The sequence below is a fragment of the Fukomys damarensis genome, unplaced genomic scaffold, assembly GCF_012274545.1.
Source record: "Fukomys damarensis isolate Sample0158 unplaced genomic scaffold, DMR_v1.0_HiC HiC_scaffold_10, whole genome shotgun sequence".
NCBI lineage: Eukaryota > Metazoa > Chordata > Mammalia > Rodentia > Bathyergidae > Fukomys > Fukomys damarensis.
In genome coordinates, this window is record NW_022900922.1 from 30,155,649 (window position 1) to 30,175,779 (window position 20,131).

General features: G+C 45.8%; 1 protein-coding gene across 2 annotated transcripts in view; it reads right to left on the bottom strand.

Annotated features, from left to right (window-relative positions):
* The window catches only part of Gcnt2 (glucosaminyl (N-acetyl) transferase 2 (I blood group)), a 52,221-nt gene that overhangs the window by 19,184 nt on the left and 12,906 nt on the right, over positions 1-20,131 (bottom strand). The window contains exon 1 of one of the 2 annotated variants that reach the window (XM_010622844.3): positions 13,105-14,278. The exons of the other annotated variant lie outside the window; for it this stretch is intronic. Coding sequence (XP_010621146.1) covers positions 13,105-14,029 — 925 coding nt within the window. The 5' untranslated portion in view covers positions 14,030-14,278. Of the gene's footprint in view, positions 1-13,104; positions 14,279-20,131 lie in introns of those variants that run through there. 2 annotated transcript variants of the gene reach the window in all.

Consider the following 20,131-nt stretch of genomic DNA (forward strand, 5'->3'; position numbering starts at 1 on the left):
AAAAGAAAAAAAAAAAAAAAAAAAAAAAAAATCATAAAGCATCTTTTGCACAATACTTCTATATCACTTTTTACGTCTACATCACTTTAAGATTACAAAATAACTATTAGGGGTGTCCAGCCCCAATTGATGCAACCATCAATTGCTGACAGTCCGTCCTCTGTTGGACACAGATTGTGAGCCTGCTCAAGTCCCCTTTGCCCCAGAAGGGCTGCACGTGGTAGGTTTCCAGCTGTCCTGCGCTTGGGCATCACTTGGGTACATGTTTACCACTTGATGCATTTATGAGTTCCAGAAACTCGAAGGGCTTAAATGTACTAGATTCTCAAAACCTGATAAATCCTGTTACATGTGGCCCTGGGCGACAAGCAGGCAGCTTTGGCAGTGGACTGCTGCTTTAGACGCATCTGTTCACACTGCATCGGGCATTTCACAAGCCACCATTTCCTGGGTTTGACAGCACCAACTTCCCAGAACACAGCAGGCCCGGTACAGTTCAGCTGTTGCCTAGGGAAAGGAAGCGCTTAATAATTTCATTAAATTTCCATCTCACTCAGCCCACAGAGCCTTCTCCACCTACCCAGGCCACACCCTGCTGGCTGTAAATCAAGAATTCATTCCAGACCTGCAAAACCTTCCTTCCAGTCCACGTGCAAGCAGCCAGATGAGAAATCATGCTCACTCAGGGCTGCTGTCTCGCTGTAAGCCCCTCTTTGCAGCCCAAGACCAATCACAAGTTGCTAAATAAATTCCACTGGCTGCCACTGGTCCTGGGGAATTTACACGTTGCTAATTCTGGGAACTCTGTCCCTAGCTATAACCAGCCCAGTCATATTCACAACAGCAGAGTAGGTCTTATCAACAGACGGCTAAATCAACTTAAGAAGGAGGGGAGAGTTTTGGCATGAGCCCGGGGTATGCAGGTGCCCTCTGCTTTCCTGGTTCTGTGTGTAGAAACACAGGACGCCCAAGCCCCTTCCCAAACACCAGCTCAGCCTCAGCCCTGGGATGAAATGCAGTGCATTTTTGTCGGAAGTTACACAGCGAAGTAATGATCTGCTGGAAGATAAAATAGGTACAACTCTTGGAAAGACAGGTCTAGGTAAGAACTTTGTGAACAGAACCTGAGGGGCACAAGAAATAATACCGAGAATCTACAAGTGGGATGATATCAAGTTCAAAAGCTTCTGCATGGAAAAGGAAACAACCAACAGATAGAAGGGAAAAAACTTTGTCAGATATTCCATGGACAGAGGACTAACATCAAGAATATATAAAGAACAGGGCCAGGAATTTAGCTCAGTGGTTCTGCCACCTGCTTTGCCAGCACAAGGACCCGAGTTCGAACCCAGGTACCAAAAAAAAGCCTGCCCAAAACAAAAGACCCAAGCAAAACATGAGCAACAGAGGGCTGAGGATTTAGCTTAGTGGTTCTGCCACCTGCCTCACAAGCACAAGGTCCTAAGTTCGATCCTGGTACCAAAAAAACAAAAACCTTGAGCAACGGAAATGGACTCTGTTAGGGACCTGCCCACCTTCCAAGGCTGAATTCCCCTGGTGCTTCTTGCCTCTTAAAATGACCTCATGCTCTCATCTTTAGTTTCCCTCCCCCAAAGGCCACAGCGGTCTGGAAAAGTTAAACCTGTTTCTGCAAGACTAAACCCATAAAAGACGACCTGGCCTGTGATAGGTTAAAAGTAGCCCACTCCTCATAAATAAGCAATAGCCCAGCCCAAAACCAATAAAAGGACCTTCCTTTCTTTGTTCTTCTCTCTTCCCTCTCTCCTCTCTCCCTGACCTGCCCTTCCCTAATAAAATCTCCTATCAGAACTCTCGGTGTGTGGCCTAGTTGTTGAGCATCACTGTGCCTCTACAGGTACTTTTCAGAAGGACAGATACCCAATAAATATGTGAAAAAATGTTCTACATCACTGGCCATTAGAGACATGCAAAGTAAAACAACGCTGAGATTCCATCTTCAGAAAGCATGGCCATCATTAAATCAAATAATAACAAATGCTGGTGAGGCTGCAGGAAAAAGGTTCTTTTCTACACTGTCAATGGGAGGGTGAGCTAGAACAGCCACTACAGAGATCAGTGTGGCGATTCCTCAAAAAACTAAGAGTTCCATTTGACTTGCTATTCCTCTTCTAGGTATCTTCCCAAACAGCTAAAGACATCATATTACAGGGCTAAAAAAAACAGTGATACGCACATACTTTTGTCTTTAGAGTCACAATTCAGAAGAGCTAAATTATGAAAGCAGCCTACATGTCCATCAACAGATAAATGGATAAAGAAAATGTGGTATCTACATATAATAGGTACTACTCTGCCATAAAGAAAGATAAATGTGAGGCATATCAAGGAAATAGGTGCACCTTGAGACCAGGATGGTAAGTGAAATAAATCAGACACGAGAGCTTAAACATCACGTGGTTTCTCCTATATGAGAAACCCAAAATATAAGTAAAGAGTACAATAAAAGATCAGATAATAGGAAGATATTCAGATGGGAAGGGGAACGAGATGGAGGGAGGGAGAGGGAAAGGAAAAGGGATTTTAAAGAGAGAAAATTGAAGAAAATGGAAATAGAACTTTTACAAATGGGAAGGGGAACAAGAGTTGGAGGAAATGAGGGAGGGGACAAAAGAATTAAAATGTGTTATGCTCATAATTAATGTAAGCATTATGTACTGCAAACATGTACTAATAGAAACCCCCACTGAAATGAAAAAAAAAAAGCAGTTACATGAGGCTGCACAAACTGACATCTGATTTTACGGGGTCGCAACAGTGGTTGCTCTGGGAAGTGACCTGAAAGGCGCCCCCAACAGGGCTTCTGGTAGCACTGGGAGGGTGGTTTCTTGTGCTGGTCATGCAGGTAAAAAGCAGTGTGGAAGTCCAATGATTTTTTTTTTTTTTTTTCTGGTACTGGAGATCGGGTCCTTGTGCTTGCGAGGCAGGCGGCGGAACCACTGAGGTAAATCCCCGGCCCCCAATGATCTTTTCAATTCCTAACGTCCAGTTTTCTGTGATATTACCTTTCAATAAAAAGTTTAAGAATATCATTGTGCAGACAGGCTCATGGTATTTACATACATTTCTAAAATGCAATTTGAGACCTCACAGAACTGCTGGCCCCTTTGGTACCTCTGCTGCACGGGGCCATTTTAGTACCTGCAGGACCAGCCAGGTGCCCAGGTTTCAGATATTCAGGGCTTCATATTTGAGGACTTGAATGCTGGTGTTTTCCTTTGTGTAACAGTTCTTTTGCTTTTTTCAAAACTCTGAATTATGGACATCTTCAAGTCAACACCAATGACTAGAACAGTCAACATATGGGGGGAAAAACTCTTGAGCCATCTACAAATCTAGACAGAGCCTCTCGTGTATGAAGGTTTGTTTGGTTGGTTTTTCAAGATAGGGTCTCCCTATGTAGTTTAAGTAACTCACTATATAGCCCAGGCTGGCCTTGAACTCCTGGTGATTCTCCTGCCTCAGCCGCCCGAGTGCTAGGATTACATGCATGTGCCACCACACCCAGCTGGTTTCCTTAATTTTAAATCATGAGACTACCCTTCCAACTTCCGCACAAAATTACTCATTCCTCGTCACCAAAACATTTGGTCATTTTTTAATTAGACACTCTAAGCCTTTACCTATCTTGAAGTTCAGCAAAACCCTTCCCAAAAACCACATGCGGTGGGGACCGTCCCAGTGCCAGGAAGGTAGTACTGGCTTTAGAGATATAGGTACAGAGTTAGTTATAGAGTTAATGCTTTAGTTCTCAGAATCCCTGCTCTCCTTTCCTCTGTCCCCCACAGGTGGATCAGTATTTAGCATTCATTGGCAGAAGGTCCTAAATTTGCTTAGAGTTGTCCAAGATGAGCAGTTAGAAACAGCTGTGATTTCAGCTCCTGACCCATACAGCGGACTGTGGTTCTCAGTTCCACAGGGACCCTGAAGGTTAATGAGGCTGTGCTACCCCCTCCATATGACCTGCTCCTTCCTGTCTCTGGGACAAGTGGACAGAAGCTGGCTGGACCACAGAAAGGAAGCCCTCAGTGGGCAAGCCACCCAGGTGCCCCTCATTAGGGTGGAAAGGATGCGGCATTTTTTGCTGAGACACAGAGGAAACTGAGGTAATTGGGAAACTGAAGGTATCCTTTCCTGGGGACCAAGATATGAGCACTGATGTAGGGTTGTTGCTGATACTGGTAAATAAAGGAATCTTAAGTCTATCTGCCTCTAAGACTTTCTCTCCTTTCACTACATGCTCCAAAGTTAAAGCACAAAATAACACAGGAGCCTCTTTTTCGATCACCCAGCCCAGTACCTTTTAGAGATGAGTGCCCAAACTGCAACCCAAACCCACTTATCTATCACTAGGCACCAACACTGCAATTAAACCTGCATACTGAGGTTTTAATTGAGCAAAAATAATTCTACATGAACATCTTTTGTCTTAAATGAAAAAGAGAAACAATAATAAAAAGTCAGAACTCATATCCTGAGCAGCACCTAGAGATTATTCCTGAGAAAGGAAATATTAGCACATCAAGTCACTGCCATGAGACTCACTGTCCCCCAGACACTGTCTCAAATCCCTCTCCAACATTCTCTTACACCTTAAAATCAAAATTCACAGTGGATCAGGCCCCTTGAATAATTTGTCCAGTGTCACACAAGCTTTTGACCAAGCTGGGAATGAAAACAGACCTTTGCTACTGCAAAATTCATACTTTCTTCCATGCCACCCTGCAAAAAGCAAAGCAAAGCAATGGAACTTGATAACCAGAGCCTCTCAAATTAAGTTACATATGTAAAAGTGAATATGAAGACCAAATCAAACAGAGTAGAACATTTGGTAATAAAACATGCACTAAAATTTGGCTGAATGCAAAATGTCTTCATATCTAGCCGGAGATGTAGCTCAGTGGCACTGCACCTGCCTGGCAAGCTCAAGGTTGTGAGTTTGATCCCCAGTACCAGGGAAAAAAAGAAAAAAGAAAAATATCTTCATGTCAATTCCACATTCACACATATGCTAGTTTGATAAACTTGTTTTATGATCTGAAAAGGCAATGTTTGGCCCCATGTTAAACATCATGCTGAGTACAAAAATGTACGGGACACATGACACTGGGGTCAGATGGTATATCATGGGAAGACTAGCTTCTGTAACAATGCACCCCAAAATGCTTATGGCCTGGTACAGTGTACACTCCAGTTACAACTGGCCTGACATACAAACAACTTGGGTTATGACCAGAATTTTAGCTTTAACTTATGACCAAAGTCTTGAGATACGACCCAAATGGCAGCCACTTGTGCTTCCAGATGGTCTCAGATACAGACCTAACCCTTAAAGAATTCTGGAAGGAACATGACAATATCCTTTCCTTGTGGGGTTCATTGAGAAATCCTGGGCCAATGTCTCTCTAAAAACACTGAGATCTGCCTCAAAGAAAGTGTGGCCTTAAACTTATACAGGAAGAAGACTTTGAAGTGAACTGACCAACCTGAGTTAAAAACTTAATTTGTACCTGAGGGATGGTTGTAAGTCAAGTGTCCACTGTATAACAAAAATCTATCTCATGTTCAAAACAAGCAAACAGCAACAAAACAAAGCAAATCATACTGGATTCATAGTAAGTTTGTCACTTGTATCTTTTAAGAGGAAGTGAAATATTCACTATGGAGAGAAGATGAAAAAAATGTACCCCTAGCGTAGCCCCTGGTATAATCTAACCCACCGTCCAATCTCCTACTTAATCCTATATTTCTTCCCTCTGCCCTTACAGGAGAGGCCACTAGAACAGGAATCTTAAGCAGAATCCTGACTCTTGCTTCTAACACCCGTGTGCTCTTCCATTTAACTTTATTGATTTTTTTTTTAATAGAAGAAGAAAAACTCACTCTGATTCATGTAGTGTGTCCTAAAAGTATAAGCTAGGTGCAGATATTTTCACTTGTCAGCAGATTACTATTCTGGGATATGAAGAAAGACTTAACCTAGAATACTGGAACTCTGCATTTCCTTGGAAAAGAGAAAGCTACTTGTGTCTGAAAATTATAGGTCAGCACAAACCTCTGCTATACGTTTTTGGTTTTCTTGCTTTGAGTTGTGTAATTAATGTGTTGATGGTTGTTGAAACTTGCTGGTGGGCTCAAGAGGATTAGTGCGCAGCTCCCTGTCCTGCTGTGCATGTCTACATGTTTCTATAACAGGCTTTACTAGAGGTCCCCAAGTCAAGGCTGGAATGGTCAAAGCTCATTTTCACACTGAGGAAGTTGAATGCTCAAAATGGGCAGGATGTGGCCAGGCTGGCCAAAACGTGGACAGCATGAATCTTTCATTTCTTTTAGTCTGGGCTGTGTTGATTTCCTTTTCTAAAAAATTACATTGTGTCCTAAACAGGCATCCTAAGTCCTTTCTGGGAGTTTACAACATAAAGCAACCAGTGAAACCCAATTCCTGCTCCTTATGTGAAGAGATCTCCAAAACAGAGTTCTGGTGTCATTAGGGGACCCACCACTGATGTGTGACACATAGCTCACCATGTTAACTGACTGTGAGGACTCCACCTTATTTTGGTACTGGGGATTGAACACAGGGCTCTCATACTGAATCACATCTCCAAACCTTTTTAAAATTTATGTTTGAAACGGGATTTCACAAAGTTGCTAAATTGACCCAGCTAGGCTCAAACTTGCAATCATCCTGCCTCAGCTTCCGGAGCGCTAGGATTATGGGCATGTTACCACCACCACCAGGCCCAGCTCAGTCAAGCATTCTGATAGTTTAAGAATTACACCAACAAAGCCAGGCATGAGTTAGAGACCAGCCCGGGCTACATAGTGAGTTTGAGGCCAGCCTGAACTACACAGCAAAACCCTGTCTCAAAAAACAAACAAATTATACCAACAACATTAAGGGAAATCAGGGCCGGGGATTTAGCTCAGTGGTTCTGCCACCTGCTTCACCCGCACAAGGACCCGAGTTCAATCCCCCCCAATCATGAATCTCATTAAAGGAAATCAAAGTGGTGGAGAATAAGCATCCACCTGAACGTGTACATTGTTTACATTTTCCTATATTCCTCCCAGCTCTCTTTGGGCTGTCTAGTTGCATGTACACGTTTGGTGAAACTGACTAGGATATCTATTTGTGGTGAAGCAGATTTTAAATGGTTTTACCTAACGGCTCATGGATCTCATTAGTGTAGAAATACTAGGTCACATTTAGGCGCTTATATATCCATGTTAATAAGTGGACAAACACTTAACCTCCTGCTTCACACCCAATACAGGGCGACAAAGCAGCCAGCACACAAAACCACACCTGTGCGGGGCTGGAGACGGAGGAGTCCTGGGCCTTTTACAGCCAGGAAGGTGCAATCGGTCCTCTGCTCCAGGCTTCCTGTGCTTGCTCTGGAGAGGGATGCAGGAGACTCTTGGCCACAGGCACGTTCTCGTGGGGAATTCTCAGCCCCTAGAAAACGCCAATTCCTTCATTTCATTCCCAGAGCAGCCTTCCTAAGCAGCCACCATGATAGCAACTGTGCAAGCTGCGCGTGAGGTTGGGTTACACGAGGTCAGGAAACAAAGCGTAAAGTTAATAGGTTTGTCTCCTCCGGAGTCCCCCAGCTGTTTCCTCCCTGGGAGCATTTCCCCGTCCATCCTCAGCACACCTCTCACAAAGCCTGCCCAAACCCAGAGAGCTGCTTCTCTGTCTTGGTCCAAGAGCCTTGGGTTGGAAGAGGTCCAGCGCCACGTTAGCAGCAAATCTGAAAGGGCCTCTGTCTAGGTCAGCAACGCAGGCCCCACAGCCCGCAGGGGAGAAGCACAGGTATCCCCAGGAAAGGGGCCAGAAATCGAGACTGTGTTAAGTGTGGAGAAATGGGGGATCAAGAGATTTATGTGACAGTGAGCCCTTTACTGAGTATATGTTCACCATGGCATTATACACATTGATCTATACACATACCGATTATATATGGTTTGATATACTATTAATATTTTATTGTTTTAAGGAGTCGAAATGTAACACCATGTTTTTGTTAAATTAACAAAAGACAAGTGCATCTAAAAAAGATTAGTCTTATCTAATTGGAAGGGAAAGATGGGCTGTGCAATGAGCTGGAATAATGGTCTGGCCAGCTCTACAGTAGTAATTATATTAATCCTTTCTGCTGGGACTAAATTCTTGTTAAATTCAGCTTAGCGGGTATTTGCCAATCCTAATTGGTTTGTGCTCCATTAAATAGTTATATGTACTTTAATCCAATTCTTCTTGTCTCGTAAAATGTTGTTCTAGAGATGAGGAATTAAAAGCTAATTAAGAGTAGTGTTTCCTAATCATTTCCTTCTGAAGGGTAGGGGTAGGGGCAGAAATGTTTGGGCGCAGGTTCCCGGATGAAAGAGAGGCCGTCAGTTATTCCACTGGGGCCACGGGCTGGGAACCCCGCGGCTGAGTCCACGAATGGCCGCAGCTGTGGCTCCATGTAGCTATGTAAACACCCTAGAAGCGTCGCTGCTTTCTCCAGGGAGCTCAGCATCTCAGGGCATGGCTCATCGTACAGAGGCCCGAGCGCCTGGCTGCACGGCAGATAGAAATCTTCGCTCCTGATGGCGGCCTGGGAAGAGCCGCCAGCCCTTTACCAAAGACATCCAACAGGCCAGACGGGTCCACAGCGCTAACACAGTATTTTGAAAATCATGTTCACATTTGTTGTGTATGTATAATATTATCTAGCTATACAAAAATTATACCTATATATAGCTACATTATATATCTATGGTCTTCTAGTGTGTTGGCGGGCTCTAGGGATTGAACACCACTGTTCACTGAGCTACACCCTCGCCCAGCTCTTGTTTTGTTTTGTTTTTATTTTGAGAGAGTCTCATTAAGTTGCTAAGGCTGGGCTCAAACTTAACATTCTTCCTGCCTCAGCCTCCCAGAAAACTGAGATTATAGGCATGCATAGCTGTGATACCATTTTGAAACCCATGGAATTATGTTGTATGGAATTTCTCTTTATCTCGGCATCAACCAAACAAGAGCTGCTGTAGGCTGTCCTCTGGCCATACAAACCCAGAACAGGCTTCTGCTACTCTGTGGATGTTCGTAGTGCTCAGTCCTGGGTACAACAGGCTGAGTGAACGTGTCCTTTGTGGTTCCAGAAACTGAATTCCAAATTTGGGCTGATGTGAGCAGAGAGCACAGGGTACAGGGCACAGGGCACACTCTGGAAGAGACTGGGTGGCCTCCTGCCTCGCCCAGGTATGAGGGCCGGGTAACCTTTCTATAGAGAACACATACCTGACCAACAGCTCATGTCTCAGTGTTTATGTGGGCTGCCAGCTACACCTGCAGGTCTTAAGTTTCTCTCTATTGTCCTGCTTACCCTTTTATATTCTTATACTCTTGTTTATTTGGGGTTTTTTTTTCCCCTCTAAGCCAGTAACAAAGAAGCAGTCTCAATGCAATTAAATCAAAAGCAGCCCAGGAAGTATAAAAACAGCAAGTTGATGGGAGAAGAGAAACTCAAACCAGAGGAGGAAGGCAAACTCACAGGGAGGTGACCGTGTGTCTGGGGCTTTGTCATGGCCTGTCCTGTCACAACCTTCCACTGAAGGGCCCAGGGTGGCTATGTTGGAACCCTACTTTCCAAAGGAGGATTCTGTTTCATTAACATTCACATTCCAGCCAGGCATGAGGACTGCTGTGAGTTCAAGGCTGGCCACATTATGAGTTCCAAACCAGTCTGAACTATATAGCAAGGCTTTGTCTCAAAAACAAGACAAAATTCACATTCCATCTGGCACTTGCCAATTGTACAAGGTCTTGTGGATATGGTGGAATTATGTCTCCATGCACTATTTTACCGATTCTTTCTCTATATTGTCAATATCACCCTTGCCCTGGGTCGAGGACACTGGGACACATTCCTCTTGTCTTATAACCATCAGGCACACTCCTGTCTTGAGAAGGTGAGAGAGGAGATGCTTAGTAACAGGTAATTATAACATAGGGCTGGTTGCCATGGCCTCAGGAGAACTCTGGGACGGGGGATTAGAGAGATGGCTTCTGGAGGAGGTGTCACTCACCGTGGGACATAAAGGTTGAGGAGGGATTAGACATAGTAGGAAGGGCAGCCTTTAGGAGAATATATCATTAAAACCATCTAGAAACAAGGAGGTATAAATTGCAAAATCTGTTGGGCCAAGTAGTTGTCGGACTATAAAAATGACTCATTAAATAACAAGGAACCAGGGTAGGGAGACGGGTGACATTCAGGTCATGGATGTCATAACACACTGCACTGTGGTGCCCCTTAAGATAACGAGACGCCACCACAGAATTTCAAGCAGAGGCTGAAGTGTCCAGCAGCTCACTGGCACTGCACACTTACAAAATGCTTTGGCTCTGGGTCTCAAAAATGCTTCAAAACAACGCAAGGTTAAGCTCCGCAGTTAACAGATCTCTACTTGTCTGTACAATCTAGTTACATAAAGAACACATCTTGCAGAATTTCATTTTTCACAGACAATATGGCACCCAGCATAAGGACTATTTTACTGAACATGTTTGTGGTGAAGCAATAAAAAATTCATTTGAAATTTTTTAATGTGATATTCAATTAGTGTTGTTTTTCACAAATGCAAAAAAGACACGAAAACCCTGGAAGAATATACAAGGAAGCTATAACATCAATAGCCTGTGGACTGCACACTTTTAAAATTTTGAGCTTTGTCAGTACCTTCCCATTTTATTTAGTTTTTGAAAATTAGAAATGGAACCCAGGGCTTTTTGTATGCTAAGCACAGGCTCTGCCACTGCCTCATACCCCAGTCCCTCCAATAATTTTTAAGCCAATTTGGGGTTGGGATTATAGCTCAGCGGTGAGCTTCTACCTCACAGGCACAGCCTGAGCTTGCATCCCTGCAGGAAGGGGAGGGTAAGGGAGGGGAGGGAGGAGGAAGGAGGAAGGGGGAGGGGAAAAGGAAGAAGAGGGAGGTGAAGGGGAAGAGATGGAGGGGGAGAGAAGAAAAGGAAAAGGGAAGAGAGAATGGGATGATTTCGCTTTTGTTTCTTGGCCAGCAGCGTCTTGGTCCTGAAGTCTCTCCTGGAAGAGATGGGATGGGACAAGAGGCAGGGCCGGGGGTGCGGCTGGACTGGCACATGAAACCGGCAGAGCCTGGCTGCTTCCCCAGCCGCCTCCCTGATACAGTGACTGAAACATTCATCCCACGTCCCGTCTGGGAGAAGCAGGAGCCAGGCCATGCTGGTGCCCGGTGGGGGAGTGGGGAAAGCTGCACAGAAGCCCATGGCAGGGGACGTGAGACTCTGTGCTTGCTGTCTTCCAACACACACACACACACACACACACACAAACACACACACACACACACCCTGCTGCCCATATTTCCAGCTCACACAGCCAGGTAAAGCTTCCTTCCACAGCCCTCCCTGCATCTCCCAATCACCCTGTCCTCACTTGGTCACTGGTGATCCTGCGGGAAATCTGCTTATGCTACACAGGAAAGCAGAAAGAATTCCTTCTTTCTTACTGGAAGGGAACAAAACAAGCTCAAGCCTCAGGCCCCCAGACCACAGATCAGCCCCAGCATAGCCCTGGACAAGCTGTGAGAACAGGACCAGCCTCACCACCTTCTTCTGCTCTGAGCGAGGCAGGGATCCTGATGGAGACTAAACATCTGGCACCACTGTACCAACACAAGCCTCTTCAGAGGCCCTGGGCAGAACATGTACATGTGTTCAAGATAGGTACCTGTAAATAACAGGGTAACACTCGTGACCCTGTGATAAAGTTGGATCACTCCTACGAGTCTTTGTGACCGGGTAATTTGGCATCTCTGAACATAAACAGCCTATGTGTCTGCCTCCTTTTGCCCCTAAATAGATTCCTGTGACTCCAGCTTTCAGGAATCCTGAGTTATCTAGGATCTAAATATGTCTTGCTGCTTTGAGTCCACTTTCAGATATAAAGGTATCTATCTTCAAACCACACACAAAAGTATGCCGGCGATAAGGGTCCTACACAGAACAGCCGAGAGTTATTGTGAGCACAAGCACGGGGCCACTGTGACCCACAGCCCTGATGCTGCAATACTGAAACAAGTGTACCGGATGTCCGGGGAACCACACAACCTATGAGAAACACAATTTTGAAAGCAATCCCAGCTTTGAGTCCAAGAAAACCTTTGTCGCTGTCTTCCACCTTTAGCTGCCTGGACCCCTTTTCCAAATCATCACACACACACACACACACAGCCAACGATTTCACAGCTTGTAAAAGCCAGAGGTCACAAATGAATTTCTCTTAAAAATCTGGGACCTAAAAATTAGAATGTTCTTTGGATTGACTCCAGCTTGAACCTCTCTGTTACGTACTCCTCTAAGCAATGAAACAGCAGGTTCCGTTCATTGACCACAAGTGAACAGAGAAATGGTTACCTGCTCAGATCTTAGGCCAAGAGACATTTAAACCACAGTGACAACTTGTGAACATCAAAGAGGATTCTAAGATCCTTTAAAAACAGCCCCCATCCCAAACAGCATGGCTCCGTCAGTAAAGCTCTGTAACATCTCTGAGAGGAACAGTAGTATTTCAGCTCACACATTCTAGGGTGCTTACCAAAAAAGTCTTTGACTGGCACTGCCGTCTGCCTCGCAAATGCAAGGTCCCGAGTTCGATCAAAAAAAAAAAAAAAAAAAAAAAAAAAAAAAAAAAAAAAAAAAAAAAAAAAAAAAAAAAAAAAAAAAAACCAATCTGAAGGACCCTGAAAAGTATTAATTCAGAAGACAGCTAAAAGTCAGCAACCATGTGATACATAAGCAAAAGTACTTTTTCTGGAGTTACTGCTGGGAATTCTTAGATCACTGTATCTCACACACTTATAAAACCACAGAGCTGGCAGGAAAACATCTCTTTTAAAAGCAACTGCAGTCATCATTTTCTACGTATTTAAGTTTGGTTCCAAATAATTTCAAATGAGTCAGTTCCTCAGGGAATAAAAATTAGGAAATTTAATCTACCCATAAAAGAAATGGAAATGGAAATTAGCACCTACCGGGAATCCTATTCAGTGTCACCCAGAAATGTTCATCGGGGCTATAGGTGTCTCTGGACCACTGCAGCAGATCAGTGGCCCTTTGGTCATCCAAGACAAAGTTGGCAAACTCCCTGGTAAGGGCCACATATGCTGTGCCAAAGTAGATGGTCAGCTGATGTGGAGGTGAGGTTTTCAGGATATTAGTATTTTTCACAATGGAGCCACCTTTTCCTGTGTATTCTCTGTGGACGTATTTAGTCCGCCCGATGGCGTGGGCGGGGGGCAGCACCCCCGGGGTCAGATTCTTCCCTCGGAACCCTTTCAGGTACTGCACGATCTCCCTGTTGGTCTTCAGGGGGAAATCTTGCCCGCAGGTGTTGATGACGTACTTCCAGGGGACCTGGGAGGCCACCAGGTCTCTCAGGCAGTTCAGGTCGGCCTGGAGCCTGGAAAACCCTGCATAGACCACAGGTTCCATCTTGGAAGCCAGGAAGGCGTTGGAGAAGCAGCTCAGCAACCGCTGCACTGAGCTTTTAAACTCGACTGAGGACTTGGCATCCACGTGCACGCAGTAGACGTTGTGGGGCATGTAGACGGCCCGAAAGAGCCTTTCGAAAGTGCCGAAATCCTTATGGATGACCATGACGTAGGCCAGAGGGAAGGCGGCCTCTTCTTCTGACAGTGGCCTGGTGATGTAGTGGTTCTGGACCACGTAGTCCTCGCAGGGGACTCTGCCCAGAGGTGACACAGACGCCTTTCCCCACACAAAGGCCGGCTTCTTCTCTAAGGCGTAGTCGCAGGCGTCAAGTCTGGGGACCCTTTCACCGGAACTGTTCAGCCTCTGGTAAAATTTTGGCAGCCCTAAGTGGCTGTTGTAAAATATCACAAAAATAACCACGCTGAGCACAGTGAAAGCCAAAAAGCAATTCCTCCAAAAGTTCATTATTTTTCACTGCCCAGGTTAAAGAATCTCTCTTCAGAGATTGAGAAATGATCACAGTGCCTGAAACCACAAGTGTCAGGGGCGGAACCGACTTTTCTCGCCAGTCCTGAATCTCCACGCTGCTTCTCCCAGGGCCTGGCTGGCTTTCCGGAGGCCTCAGCGCTCCGGGGTCCCCAGCTTCCCATCCATCCTGCCTGCAGTTAGGAGGTGCGACGCCGGGTGCTTCCCCAAAGCCCAAGAACCGGAGTCCCAATTCCGCAGCTCCGCCCCGCCCGCCCCGCCCCCAGGAAGCCTCATTTGCAAACGAAATGCAAGCAGCTTTCTCACTAATGAGGCTCGGCAGGATGGAGTCTCAGCTCCCTCCCCGCCTCACCCCGACCCACCTTCCCTGCCTCCGTCAATCCATTCCCACCCGATCGCCCTTCTCCCCCACCCCCACGTCTTCTACAGTAAGTGGCTCCATTTTTTCCCCGGCCAGCTTCACAACCTGCTAAACAGCCCTCCGAAACCACAGCATTTAGGGCGTCTATTCCTTTTGGTTTCTCTGCCACCTCTTTTCGTTTCAGTGTTATCTCTGACTGGGGGCACACACCAGATAACCAGATAATGACAAATGCCCTTGCCACACGTCTAAATCGATTATCAGCCACACACACAAGGAAGGAAACCTTTGAAGGTGAGCTGTGGTCTCCTAGGTGTGACTGAGCATGCAAAGGTGACTTGTGGCACTGAGGACAGGACAAGGTAAACACACCCTAATCTGCACATCAGAGAGAAACGCAACAGTCGTTTTTCCCAGAAGAGGGCACAAGTTGGTTCCCATTTCACACAGCGCTTCAGATGACTTACACTATTGAGTAAGATCATCTACATGTGAGTGACTGGCTCCTGAGTCTCCTTGAAAGCCCTCAGATAGGAGGTCACGTCATAGAACTCAAAGGCATCTTGGCCTCCACCTTTCACCCTTCCTCTACTGTTGAAAGAGAGAACAAATGCTTCAGGGCTGGGGCAGAATTCCTGGGAGTATCAGTCAGAGCCATTCTCCCGGGAACCAGGAGGAGCAGGTCAAGCCACACTGCAAGAGCTTGGGGTGCTCGCCTGTGCAGGTGTTGCAAGCTGACCTGCAGCCCTCGTGGAGTGAGCATGAGGGGGATGGATCCAGCACTAAGGACACATCTCAGGGAAAAGCAATCGGTTCAGCCAAAAGCTTGACTATGGCAGCCACAGACATGTGCACCAAGCGGGCCTCTGCCCAGCTCACTGCCAAAGTCAGCCTCTTGGTTACCTTGCTGCCTGGGCTTCATGAGACAACCGAAGCAGCTGCCCCAGTCAGGAAAGCACTGGGTGCATAACGCAGCAGTCTACATGCCTGCCTCCTCCCTACCCCTGCCCAGTGCCCCCCAACTCCCCACAACTCACTGTCAAACTAAGAAATGGCACCTGGGGACTGCAGGGGGCTGCAGGGGGCAGAAATTGATTTGGACAGCTGCCAGAGATCTTAGAGACCACCAAACACAACCCCTCTGTTGTACAGATGAGGAAACTAAGGGCACTAAAAACACTCTTCCGGAAGTCACTCCGCTTGGCAGAAACCTGAGCCTTCATTCCACAGCTCCTAAGTTACAATGCCAAAGCCCTAGCCCACCTTGGAGGAGAACGTGGCCCAACCTCTCTGAGCACCAAGGCCTCTGCCTGTGAAACAGTAAATAAGTGTGGCTTCTATTCCATCTGACTGTTAGGAAGATTAAATGAGAAAACACATGCTCATAGTTTAGCAGGAATCGGGGCACCTGGTATGATGAATTCAAAATGCCTTTGCTATGATTATTACTGATGTTTCTTTTGAAAATCATCCAACACTTCTGACTCTGCTAATGACAGCAATAGAGAAGAACATTTACCTGAAGGCTTTTAAATGGATGCATTTATTCCCAAAGGCTAAATACTACTCCACTCTTTTCCATCTCTGTCACACCACCCCTACCCCACTCAGTATGGCCTAGAAAAAAATTATAAACACACACACACACACACACACACACACACACACACAATGTGGCTATGTGGAAGGAACAATTGAATAATCCATTTTGATGCCTTCCTTTTTTTCATTTCTACTAAGCCACATGTTTTTTTCCTGCAAAATATACACCTGCCAAGACTTAGGAGAACAGGAGAGGCAGAGTTGGAGGGAGAATGGGAGGGTTTTCTTTCCTTGTAAATTCAGTCTTTGGGTTTGTTTCCCCCTTCTCTTTGCTCTGAGCTCCAGTCCTATAATAGAGAGCTCAGGTGCATGCAAAAAATGCAAAGCAATGCCAAGAAATCATTCATCATGCTTTGTGAAAGCCCAACACACATAAGGTGATTGCAACATTATTTATAGTTCAAAACAGCAGCAGTATCCAAACAAAATTCCAACGAACAGCGACACACAGTGTGTCCCAGGTTCTCCGCTGTGCTTCAGATGAGCAGAGATTAGAAAGTGGTGCTCTTTCCTTCGCCAGCCCAACTGGCAGGTTTATTTCACCAGTCTCTGTGGTAACCAAACAGGCATTTTCTCCCACCGAGTAATTAGGAGAACTAAGCTATTAATTTCCAGCCAGGACATTGTTTCTGCTCTGTTCCTTCTTGCTGGTTTAACATCTAAAAGTTGTCGTCAAGTGGACATTTCCAAGCTTGCCTCTCTGTGCCCCAGGATCACCTTTCTGATAATGCACACTCAGAGCTTGTGATCAGCCCAGCCCAAATATTAAAACAAAGGCCAGGCTCCCCAGGGGGCCTTCTGGGCTTGCAGGAGCCCTGAGTTCCCATCCACCTTACATCAGTTTGTTTTTTCTGGACACCTTCATGGCCACATTTCCATAAATCAACATACGTGATGCAGCAGGTACTAACCTAAGCAGGGTAACCAGCATCTCTGTCTCTTCAACCATTAACCATTTCCTTATGTGCTGGGAATTTCCTAATCTTACTCATTTAGAAATACAGTTCCAGTTGTTTTGCCCATTTACTTACTCTACTGTGCTCAAGAAGAATCAGAAGTAATTACATGAGTTTTATCAAAGACCAATCTACAGAAGTGGAACCCTTGGCATAATTATTGGCTATTTTGGGGGGAGGGTGGTAGTTTGTTTTGTTTTGTTTTTTGAGGCAGTGGCTCACTATGTAGCCTAGGCTGGCATTAAACTGGCTGGCATTAAACTGGCTGCCTCAGCCTGAGTGCTGGGATCACAGGCATGCACCACCACGTCCAACAATTATCGACTACTGAATCAAGGCAATGCTTATTTATTTTTAATTGACATATATTAAGGTTGGGGAGTTAGCTCAGTGGTCCCACCACCTGCCTCCCAAGTAGAAGGTCCAGAGTTCGAACTCTGATACCCCCAAAAAATGAACATATATTGTTTGTACATATTTATAGAGTGCAATATTGTCATTCAGTACATGTACATATAATGTGCAGTGATCAGGTCAGAGCAATTATTACCATTTCTATGTGCTAGAAACCCTCCAACTCTTCTGGCCTAGTTACTCCAAATTATACAATCGTCTCAGACTGTGGTCACCCTACTATGCCAAACAAAGCCAGAGGTAGGCACAGAAAGACAGACATCATGAGTTCTCCTTCATTAGTGGGGCTAGAAACTCTGGGATGAGTTCTCCATTCTAGCAAGGTCTCCATCCTGCTGTGTGTGAAGGCTTCGAGTCTGTTTCCTTCTGGCACTGTAAACAAAAAAGTCTCCTAGCAACCAAATGGCCCATTGTTGGCTGGATTTGCTCTCCTGGGTGTAGACAGGTAAGGAAAAGTGAGAGACCAAAGCTGGCAGAAAGGCGACAGGGCTGTGACTTACAGACTTAGCCAAGGTGGCATGGAGCTGAAGAGGGGAGAACTGTGGGCATGAGAGAGCCTGCCCCCCACTCCCCCAAGCAAGTGGTTTCCTCCCAGACCAGCAATAATGCCAGGCAGGACCCCAAGTCGGGTGGGCTCCAGCTCTTCCAGTGTTTAAGGTTAGTGAGAAAGTCTGAGTTTTATCAGAAAAACTCCCAAGCTTTTACAGTGGACCCATGACTTATGAACTCCGAGAAGGCTGGCTGTAACTCAAGTTGGTCACTGAAGGCTCAGGCTTCTCTGCACAGCCTGCAAAGTCTCTCTCCTGTACACAGGCAGTGGATCTCAGTGTCCTTAGAAAGACATTGGCCCAGGATTTCTCATTAACCCCACACAGGAAAGGATGTTGTCATGTTCTTTCCAGGACTCTTTAAGGGTTAAATCTGGGTCTGAGACCATCTGGAAGCACAAGTTGCCTCTGGGTTGTAACTCAAGACTTTGGTCACAAGTTAAAACTAAAGTTCTGGTCATAACCCAAGTTGTTTATACGTGAGGCCGGTTGCAAAATGTTATCAACCAATGGACAGATCTTTAAATCATGAGCACATAGACACTCCCACGAGGAGGATGACTTTTGATCCCCATGCTGGGTTTTGGTATACGCATCAGAACACGCAGTCCTTCGATGCTCAGCGAGCAGTGGGCATAGAGGCGATCAGAACAGAAGTTCTTCAGCCTCACAGATGAGAAGTGACACGTTAGAGGCTCGTGGTACTGAGAGACTTCAGCCTCTGTGGTCAACAGCAGGCAAATGGGCCGAGAAAAAATAGTCCAGGCCCAGAGCACAGCTGGGTCCAGTGAATTCAATGCAGGATAACGGGCGTTGCTGCCCATCTCAGTACTGCGCAAGGTCAGTGCCTCTCATTTCTGTAAGATCACTAAGACTGTCCACAAAAGGACTTGAAATCTAGCAGTGAACACTGCTAGACTTTCTTTGAAAATAAACAGTGCAGCCAGGCATGGTGGTGCATGCCTGTAATTCCAGCACTCGGGAGGCTGAGGCAGGAGGACCATGAATTTGAGGTCAGCTTGGACTACAAGCTGGGATTGAACTACATAGTGAGACCCTATCTCAAAAATAATAATAATAATAAATAATAATAAGCAGAGTAGAAAAAGTGACACAGAAATAGAAACATATCAAGAGCTATACATATATTCTGATATGCTAGTCTATTATTTATTTAGTTTTTAGTTATTTGAGACAGGGTCTTGCTATGTAGTTCAGGCTCGAACTCATTACATAACTCAAGCTGGCCTCAAACTTGCAGTGATCCTCCTGCTTCAGCCTCCTAAGGGCTGATATTTATAGGCCTGCGTCATCTGCCTGGCTCCATATTTTATTTTAAAAGACATTTCTACAATGTGTTCCTTTTTGTTTTTTTTCTTCCGCAGTGCTGGGGATTGACCCCAGTGTGCTCAGCAAGCACTCTTGTCCTGAGCTACACCCCCAGCCCCCCTCCCAATTTTTAAAATTAATCATTTTGTGTACAAAAGGGTAGGTTTTGGTTATCTAAAAAGTTCTCAATTGTGACATAACTTCCTTCTCAAAAATGCAAGGCGGATATGTTCACCACATGCTTGTACATCAGCAGCGGCACCTGTTGTGGAAAGGGTCCGGTAGTAAGTATCTTAGGGCCAGGAGCCATTTATTCAGCCTCTGTGGCAACTCCTTCATTGCACTGCTGTGTGTGAAAAGGCCCTAAGAGCCAGAGGCTGTGTACTAACTCAGCTTCTCTCTGGGCCCTGGAATCTGACCCTCCTGTAGCTCTCCCTGTCTTGAAGTAGGCTTCCTTTGATTTAGTTTGCAATCTTCTGGCTCCAGGGCGGGCAGCAGCAGGCCAGAGTTAGCCATAGGGGCCGCGGGGGCCCTCTTTGCTCCAGATCTGAATCACAGCCTCCATCTTGCAACCCAGGAGCTGTTGTAATCCCTCGTGGTGCCTGCATTGCCGATGAGGAAGTTTGACCCCATGGAAAGAGAACAGTGGACCCCCCTAGGCCCAAAGGATGCCACCCCTTCACATGTCACATCTGGGTTGCAAGGCCAAGGGCTGGATTTGTAAAGAGCTTGAACCAAGGACCTTGTACTCTCAGCCTCAGTTTCCTTTTCTGGGATGTGGAAGCAATAGAGGCGACCTCACAGCGCCAGGAGGACTGAGCGGGGTGCTGAGTGCGAGAGCGGACACATGGCTTTATCCTGGTGCCTCCTG